Source organism: Zingiber officinale, chromosome 6A (genome assembly GCF_018446385.1).
Source record: "Zingiber officinale cultivar Zhangliang chromosome 6A, Zo_v1.1, whole genome shotgun sequence".
Classification (NCBI taxonomy): Eukaryota; Viridiplantae; Streptophyta; class Magnoliopsida; order Zingiberales; family Zingiberaceae; genus Zingiber; species Zingiber officinale.
Genome location: NC_055997.1, coordinates 11,813,462 through 11,828,478, shown reverse-complemented (window position 1 = coordinate 11,828,478; position 15,017 = coordinate 11,813,462). Strand labels below are relative to the sequence as shown.

Here is a 15,017-nt window from a genome sequence, read left to right as displayed (position 1 = left end):
GTGTTTTTTTTTTTGTTTTGATTTTAATACATTCCTCCAAATCCATCGGTTACGGTTACCCTTAACGCCTTCCTTGTGCTTTGTGGTACCGCGTGTAACGCATGTTTGTCTGTTTGGCGAGCTCGGTGATCTCACCGGTAGTGATTTATCTCGTTCGTTCTTCGCTACTAAAGGGCCCATGAAGTAAAAGCCGTTGTATTCCGTCGTCCTCCGCAGTGATCAGTGATGGAACGCCTCATCGCCGGCCCTTCGTTCAAGGTTAGGGTTCCGATTTCTATCTCTCCAGCCGTCAATCGCGCGCACTGTCTCTCTCTCAGGCGCGGGTTTATGGAGCTTGCCATCCCTGGCGGGCGGACACCGGTTCCTCTCCGCTGCGTGAAGTGGGATGAGGTGAGAATCTTGATCTATGTGTTGATTATAGTGTCATCTCCAGTGAGGAATGGAACTTTACTGCTCTGGTGTTGTTAAATTTTATCGTTTTGCCTATCCTCTCCGTAGTTGCTAATCTGAATAGTTCGGTTGCATGTTTTTGTTCGGAAATTGGAATATGTTCGTGATTTGAAATATTTTATCTGGGCTTAAAGTTGGTAGATTGTACAGATTGCCTTTTTTTTTTTTTTTGGTATCAGATGCTGTATCACCTTCGATTTGTCCTTTGCAATGCCTAAATGGAAGCTGCTACTAGTTCATTTTCTTTAATAGGATGTTTTCCTGATCAAGTTTGAGAGTTACTTCTTTCTGCACGGTCGTGATAGTTGATTGTGTAATGTTGCATAGGAAGATCTTTAGGTTGCCCCACCTTGAGGATTCTCAGACTTTTTTTTTTGGATCGGTTTGATTGTTGGAGGTTGGAATCCGACTAATATTTAGAATTTTATTGTCCAAAGATCAAATAATACTGTTAATCATTGTATGAACTTGTTAGACGCTGGATAAATCATAACTAGGTATATATTTGATGCTTATAATCACATATAACTCTATGTTACTTGTCCAAAAACGCATGTGGCAAAAATTCCAATTCAATGAAGATATGTCCTTGATACTTGAATTATGGTGCATTAGATGTTATGTTGGATAAATCACAACCAAATATATATTCAATACTTATAATCATGTCTAACTCATGCTCTCATAAATACCTAAGATTACAAGTCTAAAAAGGGTTGTGACAAACATTTCAACCAATGGAGGCAATGCCCTTCATACTTGGATTATGGTGCGTGCATTAAATGCGATATCAGATAAATCATGACTAAGTATAAATTTGATGCTTATAATCACATATACTCAAATTCCGACAAAAATCAGTTGCTACTTGTCCAAAAAGGTATGCTGCAAAATTTCAACCAATAGGTGTGTATCCTTGTTACTTAAATTATGGTGCATTAGATGTGATGTGGGATAAATCAAGACTAGGTATAGGTTTGATGCTTATAATCACGTCTGACTTATTCTTGGACAAATACATATGACTACTTGTCCAAAAAGGTCTCTAACAAACATTTTGACAAATGGAGGTAAATCCTTCTTAGTTGGATTATGTTGCATTAAGGCTACGTTTGGTTGGGTGTAATGTAATCTAGCTTGTAATGTAATCAAATTTGTAATGTAATGTAATGTAATCTTGATTACATTACTACGTTTGGTAATGTAATGTATGTAATATTTGATTACAAAGGTGATTACATGCTTTTGTTTGGTGTCAATTATTTTTTATAAGGAATGTAATTCATATTATTATAAAATGACAAAAATATCCTGTGACCAGTATCGGCGGTCGCCACACCTCTGCCAGCGTTTACGGTAGCCGGCGGCCGGCGACAGGCGACCGGCGGCGGCCGACAACGAAGGTCGGCTACCGGTGGTGGGCGGCGGTCGACAACAGACTAGGGGTATATTCGGCATTTAAACTTTGGTGAAACAATGACCTCGTAATGTAATCGGATTACATAGCATTTGCTTTGTAATCCAGATTACAAATCTTCACTACCTTTTGTAATCCAGATTACATTACATTACAACTTTTAAATCAAACCAAACAAAATAATCGACTTTGTAATGTAATCTGGATTACATTACAAGGTAGATTACAGGCTACCAAACGCAGCCTAAATGTAATGTCAAATAAATTATGACTAGGTACAGATTTGATGCATATAACCACACCTAAAGTTGTTGCTTTGTGACCAAAAGGTCACGAATTCGAATCCTGGAAACAACCCTTGCAAAAAGCATGATAAGACTATGTACAATGGATTCTTCCCCGGGACCCACCATGGCGGGAGCTTCGTGCACCGGATTGCCCTTCTTTCAATCACACCTAACTCATACTTTGAGTGGTTTCAGACTCTAATTAAAATAGGAGTACGCCATGAGAAAGATCCATTGCGTGCAAGATGCTCTATGACAATAAATTCGATCTATGGAGACAAATTCTTGATACTTGAGTTTTGGTGCATTAAAATGTGATGCCAACAAATAACATGTGGTTTTTAACTTGTAACCCAGTTGTCAAATTAAGTGACCACCCATTTCTAATTCTTTGGCTATAAATATCTCACATTCAATAGACGTATGCATTAACTCTCCTTCCTTTTTCTATCTTGGATATCAAAGTGTTTCCTTGCTGAACATGATTGCCACTAACACAATAACATGCTAACTCAAATACAAACCAAGGAATACAAGTAAGTTCTACTTATGATATATTCAAGGAGAGAATTCAAATCTATATGATATGAAAGCAAATGCACAAACAATCTTGAATATTCTCATCATATATAAAAGCACTCTCAATCACTCTAGAACCTTCTCTCAATGTTGATTTAGAAATACCATAAAAAGCTCAACCCATGCTCTCAATATACACCAAAAAGCGTTGTCTTAGAGTCAGGCTTTCTCTACATAGCCAATGCACTCATCTTGTGCACTGTTGCAACTCTTAGCATGAACCCCAAAATGAAAAATTAACAAAAGGAAAAGAACTAATTAAAATATCCATTAAAAAGCCTTCTAGTCCATTTGGCAATGCATGGCCATGGGCCACATATAGACCATGGCTGGGTATCATGGTGGGAATTGCACATGCATTGGGTCGTTCTACTATGTCATGCATGTGGGCCAATATCTCTTATATCAACATTTTTAATCAGGTAGATTGTAAGATATTTAATCCTTGGTTGTTTTGATATTGTCCTAAGTTGATAGACATCAGATGATCTAGAGACCAGCACTTCAGTAGCTCAGTAATCAGTAAACCTGCAAAATTACTCGCTAATTTATGGATTGATTCAAAATTTGAGTCAATCTTTAAAATGGAGAGTCTATTAATTCTTATGATTTTTTTTCCCAGGGGAATACTTATGAACAAGCTACATTGACTTATCAGAGTGAAGAATTTATAAATGCTGTTGAAGTTAGAGAATGGGAATGTGGAAAATCATTAAATGATATAGCAGCAAAGCAGGGAATCACAATTAGAAGAAACTACCATTCTGGATATGGTTCTAAGGGTACAACGATTGAGAAAGAGCCTCCCCGTAATATTTTGGAACAAATTATATGGGACAAGGAGGTCGAAGTTGCACAGGTATTGCATAATTTTTTTAGCATTTTAGACAAAGCTTTTGTTGTAGAGGCTTTGTCATGGTTATAATTTTCTCATTATTTATAGTATAAAGAAGCAATACCTTTGGAAACATTAAAGAAAAATATGGAGAATGCTCCTCCTGCTAGAGATTTTTTTGGAGCTTTACGAGAATCTTATTTGCGGACTGGGCTTCCTGCACTTATAGCCGAGGTTAAAAAGGCTTCACCAAGTAAAGGTGTCCTACGTGAAGATTTTGATCCAGTGAGTTTTCTACTTCTCTTATCTCCCATGCTTATGAAGTATGATTGAATAGTGAGACATTAGACCAAAATAATCCGATTGAAACTATTGTTCATATTGTGAAAGTTTGTTGTCTCCACAACTAAATAACATGAATAGTTTGTCATTTATCATACCTACCTATTTAGACAATGAGCTAGACTAAGCTAGGCATAGCCGAGCCTAGTCCGTTTAGATGATTTGTTGGATTGGGCTTGGCACAAACCTTCATTGGTCGAGCCTGACATGAATTGTGATGGCCTAGTCTCAAGCCCGGATAATAAGAAAAATATTTATAAATTTAGAAAATAAAAATTGAAAAACTAAAAAAGTATAAAAAATAATTTTAAATGATTTTTTATTTTTTGTTTTATCTTTTTAACTTTTCTATTTTTCTCATCTGCGGGCTGAACTGAGCTTGTGAGTTGTGCATGGTCCTTATTGTGCTTGGCACTGCTCTTGCCTAACTTGGTCCACGGGCCAAGCCATCTCCACTCAACCTAACTCATGGACCAAGCTGTGCTGAGCCTGCCCCCTACCTGGTCGTGCTTGGGCACAACCCAAACTGGGCCTGGAGATTCTATTGTTTTGCTTAAGAAATTGTTTGGTTCATTTCAGTTTGTGGGAAACAAAAAATTTGTTGCTATTTTGTGCCTAATTGTTAGTTGTGCCATAGCAGCAGACAAAATTTCAAGAAGTTTTGAAAGTCAATAAGATTCCTAATAATTTTTTTTTACAGCTAATGTATCGGACAAGTAGAGATATGACTTGTTGTTTCTGGTGTGTCTAAACTAAAAATTATCTGGAATTCACATACCATGAAAATCATTGGAGCCTTAGAGACTTTACTTTTCTGATTATCTTTTCTGTTTCTTTACAAATTTATATGTTAAACATTTTAATATATGAGAACTAGAAATAGGGAATCTTTGATTGGCATTAGGTCTGTGCTTCAAGAAGTCTCATAGTCCCAGAAATAAGAAACTGAATATTTACATTAATTCCGTTGTGAAACTATATTTAATGCTCTGTAAGCTCATGACATTGACAGGTTGAAATAGCTAAAGCTTATGAGAAAAATGGAGCAGCATGCCTAAGCATTTTGACAGATAAAAAGTATTTTCAGGTTAATTTAAACTACAATATTATCGTTGTAATATTGAATCTATGATTGGGCATGTTCATCTCATTAACTCTTCAACAATCTTTTACCAATTTAGGGAGGTTTTGAAAATCTTGAAGCTGTACGTAAAGCTGGAGTTCAGGTTTGTACAATGTTTGATTTGTTTTTATGTCATGTTGATCTTTTGATAATTGGCTTATTTGTTGGCTTAAATATATTGAGTAATGCAGTGCCCTCTTCTGTGCAAAGAATTTGTCATTGATTCCTGGCAAATTTACTATGCTCGTTCCAAAGGGGCAGATGCAATTCTTTTGATTGCTGCGGTGCTACCTGATGTTGATATCAAGTACATGACGCTGATTTGCAGGGAACTTGGCTTAACAGTAATTGTTGAGGTATATAATGGGCTTCAATGAATAATCTATTATGTGTTTGTATATGGAAATTATTTTAGTTGTATGTCAGTTATCAATTAATATGCTGGATTGATGCATTAGGGAATTCTTGCATTGGCTTGTTCTTCTGATATCTAGTGAGGATTGAAACAAAGATTAGCTGTTTCACATAGCTTTGCACCCTTTTGAGTGTTTATGCTCCATTAAATCTCTCTTAGGGGATCTTCATTAGTAATTCCCAACAAAAATGTCTCTTAAGTCAACTTTCCTTTTATTCTTGTGACATGGAAAGTGATTAATGAATAAGGTTTATTCTGATTGTTTTGTATTTGTGTGATATTTATTTGTCAGACATGTCACTATTCTTAATTTACAAATTGTTGCTATTGTTTGTTTTCCTTTTTCCTTTTTCATTTTTTGCAGTGGCACAATTGTACAATAACTTGTTGATATCGTAGGTGCATAATGAAAGAGAATTGGATCGTGTTTTAAAAATAGATGGAATTCAACTCATTGGAATCAATAACCGCAACCTTGGTATATTTCATTTCTGTTAAATTGTTATTAACATCCCAGAAGAAGAATGTGATTCATTTTAAACATTATGGATCAATTGGGTGATTTTCTGCTGATTGACAATTGGTTTCTGTTGCAGAAACATTTGAGGTTGATATTTCAAACACAAAAAAACTTTTGGAGGGAGAGCGTGGTCAACTTGTCCGACAAAAAGGCATAAAAGTAAGTCATTGATGTTCACCAGAATTTAGATAATTTTCTTAAATTTTAAATCCATTGCACCATCACTTATTATGTATTATCACTCCTGGGGCCATGGTGCGATGGTAAGAGGTGAGACAGGCTCTCTAGGCAACAAGGATTCAAATCTCACCCAGACACATTACACTTGGGGAGTTTGAAAAACTTGTCACGTTAGGTCATCCGCTAGGACTCATCTGCATTTTCCGATTTACCCTGGTGGTTGATGGAAAATTTTTATGGACTAGGCCGGTCACCTCTAGGATTATTCGGATCGTAAAAGCTGGATATCTAGATTACCAAAAAAACAAACAAAAAAAAACTTATTATGTATTATCATTTCTAGTATACTCATTTAATCTAGTTCCCTAGTTTTTTAATTCAACTTTTAATGTGATATGCCATATAACTTACCCCAAATAGTTGGGGCACACACAACTTTATTTTCATGAAAAAGTTTAACGCTATGGCAGATTTATAAGTTATAAATCTGAAACTACTTTGCTATTTATTTGTTAATTAATTACTTAACATGTTAATTTTAGGAATTATAAATTGATCTACTAGGATATATTCTGTTGAATTTTTGTGTAATATACCAATATCTAAGAGCAAGACATGTTGGTTTATTCTGCACACGGACAAATGATTTCGATTTATTTTGGTCTGATTCTGACTGAATCCTTTGAGTTGCCATAATGATTAGCAGGATTCATCTGTAATTACTCTTCTATTTTGTACAAATAGGACCTAAGGGCTTTCCTCTCAACTTTTACAGCTACCACATTTGTAGCGGTAATATCGGCATCTGTCTGGTTAATTGAAAAATTAAGCATGAATATGACCTTGTTCAGTTAGTTTTGTCTACAGATTGCTAAACTTTAATTCTGTTGCAAATTTACTGTGTGCCATAACTCCAATATGATATGATGGTAATGATTGCGCTCAGTTATTCTGAGTTCCTTCTTTCTTAACCGAGCAGTAGGGGCTTTGTGACAATAACTTTTGCGGCATTAAGATATGGTATATGTTTCTTTTTCAAACGTTCCTCTTACTATTTCCAGGTTGTTGGAGAGTCTGGGTTATTTACTCCTCTGGATATTTCATATGTTCATGATGCTGGGGTTCGAGTGGTAAGTCTCTACACTTGTAGAGTTTGAATTTGTTAAAACTATGTTGTCTGGTGCCCCATGAGTGCCGCAGATCTTAGGAATGCTATGGCCTAGTAAATTTAAGCATTCCTTGACAGTGTAACCTATAAATTTTAAAATCTTTGGAGTAATTGAAATTTCTTCTCTAAATTTCTAAACTGAAGATCTGGTTCCATTGTTTCTTCAAACATGAATTATGAATCTGTGTTTATCTTAACATACTAGTGATGTTACTAGCTGCTGCTTCAGCTGCTGTATGGGCACATAGAAATTGTGATTTAAGCATTTGCAATATCAATCTGGGCTTTGAGATGCACACCACAGTTTTGTAGTCTCGAAAAATCCTTGGAAACTTGAAATGACTAGTCGACATAGGGCAGATATTTTTGGATATCCATGATATTGGACCTGTTGAATCACTTAGATTTGGGATATGAGTAGACTTTGGCATCCTTGGTGTAATATGAAATAGTGTCTTATCGATTTTATATGCTTAGTTTTTCAACTTATCTTTGAACATGTACACAAATTATATTGTTTCTTCTTATGCTGATATCAACATTTGTCTATAAAACTTTCCTTTCTTTCTTTTAGGTGCTGGTGGGAGAATCTCTCATTAAGCAGGCTGATCCTGGCAAGGCAATCGCAGGACTATTCGGAAAAGATATATCGAAATAAAACTTCACAACTGCAACGATAGCTTTAATTTCTCATGTAATACAATCCCTAAACATAGACTCCAAGGGTGTATTTGGTTTAAGATTATGAGAATTAAAATATAATGTTGTTTAATTCAAACTAAGTAATATAATAAAAATTTATTTGTTTAAAAAATTTAATGTATAATCTAGTTTAATATTTTATTATATTATCTTTTATTATAAAATTAAATATTATTATTATTATTTTGAACTTTATGGTTTTTTTAAACTTTATGTTTCTTTAATATGTGTTTTTTTAACTTTACGATTTTGTGGTTTTTTTAACTTAATGTGTTTTTATAAGGAAAATTTGCATGTGGTATCTTATGATAAATAAAATTTTGCATGTAGTTTTCATTGATAAAAATCTTTGTTTCTATTCACTAGTCAAATATAGTGGACATTAATTTATCTAATTATCCTTGATATTTTTATATATAAAAAATTTTAAAATGAGTATAATTTTTCTTAAATACAACATATTAAATTAGAATTTAGTATATTTTTTTTTAATCAAATTGAGCATAATTTTTTTCTCACCTCAATTTGATGGAAAATGTATTAGATTTTTTTTAAATAGTATTTAATTAGATGAAAAATATATTAGATTTTCTTTAATAGTACTGAATTTAGGATGAATTATATTAAATAGGAAAAAAGTCGTATTCAATTTGATAGAAAATATATTCATTTCTAGTTTGAAGTGTTGAATTTAAGAGAAATTATATTTATTTTTGGACTTTTTGTATTTTAAAATTCGAGGAATAATTTTGATAGAAAATATACTCGATTCTAGTTTAAAGTGTTGAATTTAAGAAAAATTATACTCATTTTAAAATTTTTTTTTTATCTAAAAAATCTAAGAGGTAATAGGTAACGATATTTGCATATTTGCATAAGAAAGTGAAAAAAAAAGTCATATATATACTCATTCTAATTTAAAGTACTTAATTTAAGAAAATTATATTTATTTTTAGACTTTTTTATCTAATTAATTTGAGGGATAATTTTAATAAGTGCTGAATTTAAAAAAAATATACTTATTTTAAAAAAAGATAATCTAAAAAATTTAAGAGATAATTAGATAATGATATTTGTAAGAAAAATTGAAATAAATAAAATTTTTCATCTAAAGTTAAAGTTAAAATTGTTGTTAGGAATTTTTCTACTTTTACAAAATATTTAAATTTTTTTTTTAAAAAAAACGCATTTAAATTTTCCCTCTATTTTTCACTTTTCCGTATGGCGACCTGAAACCGCAGCGCCAGAACCTGCCCTCCCAAAATTAGTATTTGGAAAATCATAACGACAAAGAAGCCAACCAAAGGCTGCCACGTTGCATTGCCGTTTTGCCGTTTCGGTCGAAGCACGTTCCGTCCCAAAAAATAACTTAATATGCGCAAACTAATAATCGACCAACCAGCGGTCGCCGCGTATCAATTTGTTTTTGCGAGGCACTGTCTTGCGCTGTAAGTGGAAAGAGAGTCTGCCATCGTCACGTCCCATCGGAACACGTCTCTCCGGCTAGGGGAGGAAAGTAGAACTAAGTAGAACTCCTTCGTCCACCATGGTGAGCCCTCCAGGGACGGTGTTCGCGCCGCCCGTGCTCCGCAACGTCGACTACCGCTCGCCAGCGGACGACGCCTGGTACGCCGTCCGCCTGGCCGTGGAGGGAGGAACCACACTCCGCGTAATGTACTGCAATTTCTCTCCGGAGCACGACGATTTCTACTTGGCCGAGAATTTATCCGGGCCTGGGAAAGTGGAGGCGCTACGGGAGCGGTTCCGGGCGTCGTCAGTGCAGCTCCAGGACCAGGACTGCAGGAGTGTGGTGCAGGGCACGAAGGTGTGCGCCTCGCACGCCTTCGGCGAGGATGATCTCCGGTTCTTTGATGCCGTTGTTTCTTCGGTGAGAGATAGTAGTTTTTTTTTTTGAAGCGATCTTCGTGATTTTGATGATTGAATCATGTGATTTGAATGTTGCGAATATGTTTATTTCTTTGGGTAGATCGAATTTTTGGGGGCTTTTTTGTGATTAATTTTCTCATTTACATTTTCCCCCACATTTTGGTTCCTCATTCTGCTCTGTTTCCTTTCTTACTATTGACTACAATCTCCCTTTTACTTCGTTCAAATAATTTCACCGCTTTTAAATAACAAGGTTGAAGAAGAAGAATGAAATAACAGAATAAGAAGAAAAAGGTGTGGAGGGAAAAATAGGAGGAGATTATTTATCTCTTTTACTTGATTTTTTTTGGGAGGATGAGATTTTAAGCTATCTTCCTTTGTTCGCCCTCATAAATTTTCACACTACCTACCAAAGATAGATGTTAGGGATAAAAACTTATAGAAAAGAATTAAGAAAATTTTATGGAGGATATGAATACCTTTTACTTTGATATATATATATATATATATATCTTTTTGTGTGTGTGTGTGTGTGATCTTAATCTCACACTTCCCACCAAGTTTAAGGGATCCTTAAACAGTTTTGAGATTTTAAAACTCGAGAATAAAATAGCTAGAGAAATAAAGATGTTAGTCACAAACTTATAGAAAAAGAATTGAGAAATATTTCTGTGAAGAATATTTATCTTTTTTCCTTAGATTTGAGAGCAGATGGCTTCGTTTTGTTTCATCTTTTTTCCTATCTATCCTTTTCCCCTTTCTAAATGACATTTTTAAGTGATCTCCCATGATGTCTCATGAATTTTCACACTTACCACTAAGTTAAAGGGATCCTTAAGCATGTTTGAGATCTTAAAACCTTCTTTCTAGTTAATTAAAGTTTCGTTTTTATTATTAAATTGAGTAAAATTTTCTTTGGTCTCTCTGTTCTTCCAATATAATTAACTCCTGCAACCATAAAGGCTATTGGCCGCATTACATTTGACTTGGTGAAAGCACACTCTTACATCTATCAAAAGTAAGAAAGTTCATACTAGCTTTGTTAAAATTTTAAAAGATCATACTTTGTTTAAGAAGTGGCGCTCTAAGCTTTGCCTTCATCTTTGTAGTTCTTATGCTGTTTTACTTTTCAGCATGCAAACTTCTTTTATAAATAAATTAATCATTAATATGTATTGAAATTGTAGGTCATCCGTGCAAAGCACATTGTTGTGAATGGTGCTACTGTTTGTAATTGCAAATTCATACTCATTTGGCAACATGGCCCTTTAGTCGGACAACAGACAATTGTGAGTGTACAACAGATATGTGTTGTGCCATTTAGAAGCCCACATAATCCGACATTGGACAATTTCTTAGGCATGGTGAGTGCAGGCCACACTGAAACAACCACAACAAGTGAGGAACATACAAGTAAGAAACATGATGAAAGAATAATGGATCACAGTAAACCAAATGACACAGCTAAGAGACCATCTAATCATATGAAGTTTGAAATACCTCAATCAATGGATTTGAAGAGACGGCCTAAGTCAGTGGGTTTGAAAAGACCACCTCAGCCAATGTATCATGATGTGTCATCACCAAAGCCAAAAAACAATGGAGGAACCTCCTACTCTCTTTGGGTCGATAATCTAGAGAAAGATGTATCTCATATCACTATTTCAGACTACTTATATGAGCAAACATCCATCGATTGTCATGTACAACTTTCTCATTGTAGCATGCCGACAACGTGTTATGGTGGAATGATTATCGTAAAGAATGAAAGACATGCAAAGAAGTTGCTTAATTTTCTACTTGATCCTGCTCACATTGTCGTATCTTCAAGGGGAAGGTCAGCAGTGCCTTACTTAAATCTAAGTGTATTCCTTTAGCTATGAAGCTTCGTTTGTTGCTTAGCATGATGCCTAAAAATTTGGCATGATTGTTTGATGCAGCAGGAAGTTTCATCATAACAAAATTGAAAGTGCTTTCATGTTAGATTTGTTAAAATTCTCAAAATTTCATGTTGGATTTTGCAATTGACATTGCAAATTTAGAGGTTGCTTCTTCCAAGAGTTTGATGCAGCTAGCTTTTCTTCATGACTTTACATCATTAGTTTGTCAATGTACCTTCCATAGCTGAGGCTTCTATAATCTGTGTATTTGTTACACACATCTCTCGAGCACTTAACCAAACTTGCCTGAATCAAGCTTTGTTCCAACTCATTTGCTTAGGATTCATACTTTGATGTGCTGTATTATTGCGATCTGTGCAGTACCAAGTCCTATATCATGGTCTTTTATTGTCTCCTAATCGTTCAGGCGGTTTCTGTCGTATCTTTGTAGACCATGGTTTATTAAAGAAGATTGGTGTCAAGTGGTTGAAGATGCATTTCCGAGGGATGAGGTTAGTTCCATGACTAAATGTCAATTTTTGTTCTGTCAAGCAATTTGTTTGCAAATTTTCTTGTTAATTTCGAAAATAGTTCATTATTTTCTGTATCTTTTTTTTTTATTCTTCATTTCCTCATCATCATCTAACCGTTTTTCTATCTGAAAAATGAATTTAGATTAATCGATCCAACAAAGCTCAACAAGACTCGAGCAAATTAAGGTTGGTCTACAAGGGAACTCGGGAATACGAAAGAGCAAAGGATGTGCAACGCCTGCATTTCGAGTTTCACAACCACGTAGAGAAACTTCTTCGAACCTTGGATTTGGAGGAGAAAAGAGTTATGCTTCAACGAGGATGACCATCGTTGCGCATTGGTAAATGTTATCGAATTTTGATCTAAAACTGTCCCATGATGCAAGCTCGCGTGATCTACTCGTGTGCATATCTCCATTTCCACGCCCATTTTGTTTGTCATTTTGATGCAGATTCACTTACGTAACTGTGTTTGAAGACTGGCCACAGAATGTTGATACCCAACTCTTTTTGTTCCTTTTATTGTATTTACTGTGTTTTGTTTAGGGGGCTGTAAATGAATTTCGTGAACAAGTTTAGTATTTGGTTTGTTAATAGTTTATTTATATTTGTCCAATATATTAAACTAAATAAATAAGTTTGGCTTATAGTTTGTTGATATTCAATTATTTTAGTAAATAAGTTTGAATATTGAAATGATTAGACTTATTTATCCCCTTAAATTCTTAATTTTGCTTTTGTTGGGAGAAAGATATGCATTAGAATTTTTTTTAAAAAAAAAAATAGTTAATTTAAATATTATATATTTAAGCTAAACAGGAAACTGGAGAATCCACTTATAAATATTCCGAGCTTTTAACAGAAACGTCATGATATTTTGAACGAGTGCGTACTTTTCTTGAATCTTTTCCTCTTCTTCTTCTTATTTCTTCTTGCACTCTGTTCGCGGAGAAGCCATCGAAGAATAGGGTTGTGTTGCCACTTTGGGTTCGCCGGAGATCCCTCTCTCCTCGATGGATCCCGGCGACGACTTCGGGAGGGAGTTCCGACCCGCGGACGAGAGGCGAAGCGATCTCCCACCGCCGATGCCGGCTCCTCTGCAGCAGTGGCAGCCGCGGCCTGTGGTTGCGCCAAGACTAACAGTTGCCCCACCTCCACCACCGCCTTCTCCGGCTGGTAGACCTCGGATGGGTCAGATTGCTAGTGGATATCCTACCGCAACTACTCTTTTTGTAGGAGATCTCCATTGGTGGACAACCGATGCGGAGATTGAGGCTGAGCTCTGCAAGTATGGGCAGGTAAAAGAAGTGAAATATTTTCACGATTGGAGGTCTGGCAAATCAAAAGGGTTCTGCCAGGCCGACTTCTATGATCCAATTGCCGCAGCTGCCTGCGAGGAGGGTATGAACGGGCATATCTTCGACGGAAGGCCTTGCGTCGTCGCTCTAGTTTCACCGCACCTTTTTCCGACAATGGGAGCGCGCCATATGAACGAGAATCGGCAGACAACAGGCGCACCTCAGAACGGTAGAGGAGGCGGTGGTAGAATGGGGAACCGCCGGCCGGTGCATGTCCCACCTCCACCAGTTTTGCATCCCGGAGCTATGCTTTGTCCGGGATTCAATTTCAATCCCATGGATTATGGAGCGGCGGCAATGGGAGGAATGGCGGCTGGTTTTAGAGGCTCCCCTGCATGGGCGCCTGGCGGCGCTCCTTTTCCTGGAATGATGCTTCCATTTCCTCCGACTGCGGCACCTCTTTTCGATCCAGCTTTCTTTGGACGGTGGCCGGCACATGCTGGCGGTGGCAGGGGAGGTCAAGAGCAATCGAGCTATGGAGAAACAAGCCACAGGAAGAGTAGGATGGCCGAAAGAGATCGTTATGGTGGTTCCGGGCAAAATTCGCCTGAGAGAAAACATGGTGACGAAAGGGAAAGAGTTTCAGGGAGACAACAGGAGATGAATTGGGAGAGGGATAGGAATAGAGATAGAGATAGAGATAGAGATAGGGAAAAAGAACAGAAAAGGCATCGCAGCAGGTCGCGGGAGGTTGAACATTCAAAAAGGCGCCGGCGGTCATCTCGATCATCATCTAGGCCTTCACTGGACTGAAGAAGTAAGCAAGCATCTTTTCTTCTCCTATATGAGCCTTTGTCAAGCACTGCACACACAAAAGAGAAGGTATGCTTATTTACATAAAATCATCCACATTTTCTAGTTATTGTTTTTTCCTGAATTATTAATCAATAGTGATAATGCAATCATTTCCATAGAATGGTCATTAGGTCTCCCATGCCATAGTTACACCATAATTGTCAATAGAATAACCTACATAATCAGATGGTAGAAAAGTTAAGACCCATATTTAAGTTGTTGCAATCTAGTTGAGCAATATATGAAATGAAATAGTTCTTGTGGTTACCTTGTTTTGCTTACTCACTATTATTTGCAATGAGCCCTTCAAGCACAATATAATACCACTAATTTTGCCCCTTCTAAATTGGGTGGAAAGAATTTGATGCAAGATAATCCAATATGACCCCTTAAGTTTTGAAAGGTCATAATTTTTTATTCGGGACTCGGAATTAGACTCTGTCTAATGCGTGTAGTATTAAAGATTTACGTTTATTACCTATAGCCCATAACCGCTAAGTTTTGGGCCCAAAAATTGCTGTTTAGACCTGAATATATTCTTTATTA

At 36.1% G+C, this 15,017-nt stretch overlaps 3 protein-coding genes across 4 annotated transcripts; all 3 read left to right on the top strand.

The window, feature by feature from the left end:
• The first annotated feature begins 88 nt into the window (after positions 1-88).
• Positions 89-8,130, top strand: LOC121995824 (indole-3-glycerol phosphate synthase, chloroplastic-like). Its single transcript, XM_042549603.1, has 10 exons — positions 89-390; positions 3,356-3,592; positions 3,677-3,853; positions 4,923-4,997; positions 5,092-5,136; positions 5,225-5,389; positions 5,848-5,926; positions 6,045-6,127; positions 7,210-7,278; positions 7,891-8,130. Exons 1-10 carry the CDS (start codon positions 226-228, stop codon positions 7,972-7,974), a joined length of 1,179 nt encoding a protein of 392 aa, XP_042405537.1. The 5' UTR covers positions 89-225; the 3' UTR covers positions 7,975-8,130.
• Positions 8,131-9,471: 1,341 nt separating this feature from the next.
• Positions 9,472-12,917, top strand: LOC121995823. 2 transcript variants are annotated; one of them, XM_042549601.1, is made up of 4 exons: positions 9,472-9,906; positions 11,093-11,742; positions 12,213-12,297; positions 12,461-12,917. In XM_042549601.1, exons 1-4 carry the CDS (start codon positions 9,565-9,567, stop codon positions 12,641-12,643), a joined length of 1,260 nt encoding a protein of 419 aa, XP_042405535.1. In that variant the 5' UTR covers positions 9,472-9,564; the 3' UTR covers positions 12,644-12,917. The 2 variants fall into 2 exon arrangements, with proteins under 2 accessions (XP_042405535.1, XP_042405536.1); XM_042549602.1 differs by having other exon boundaries at positions 9,475-9,906; positions 12,237-12,297.
• A 414-nt stretch (positions 12,918-13,331) lies between these two features.
• LOC121994616 (cleavage and polyadenylation specificity factor subunit 6-like) lies at positions 13,332-14,429 on the top strand. The gene has a single exon (XM_042548591.1). The coding sequence runs from the start codon at positions 13,332-13,334 to the stop codon at positions 14,427-14,429; it is 1,098 nt and encodes a 365-aa protein (XP_042404525.1).
• Positions 14,430-15,017: the final 588 nt, after the last annotated feature.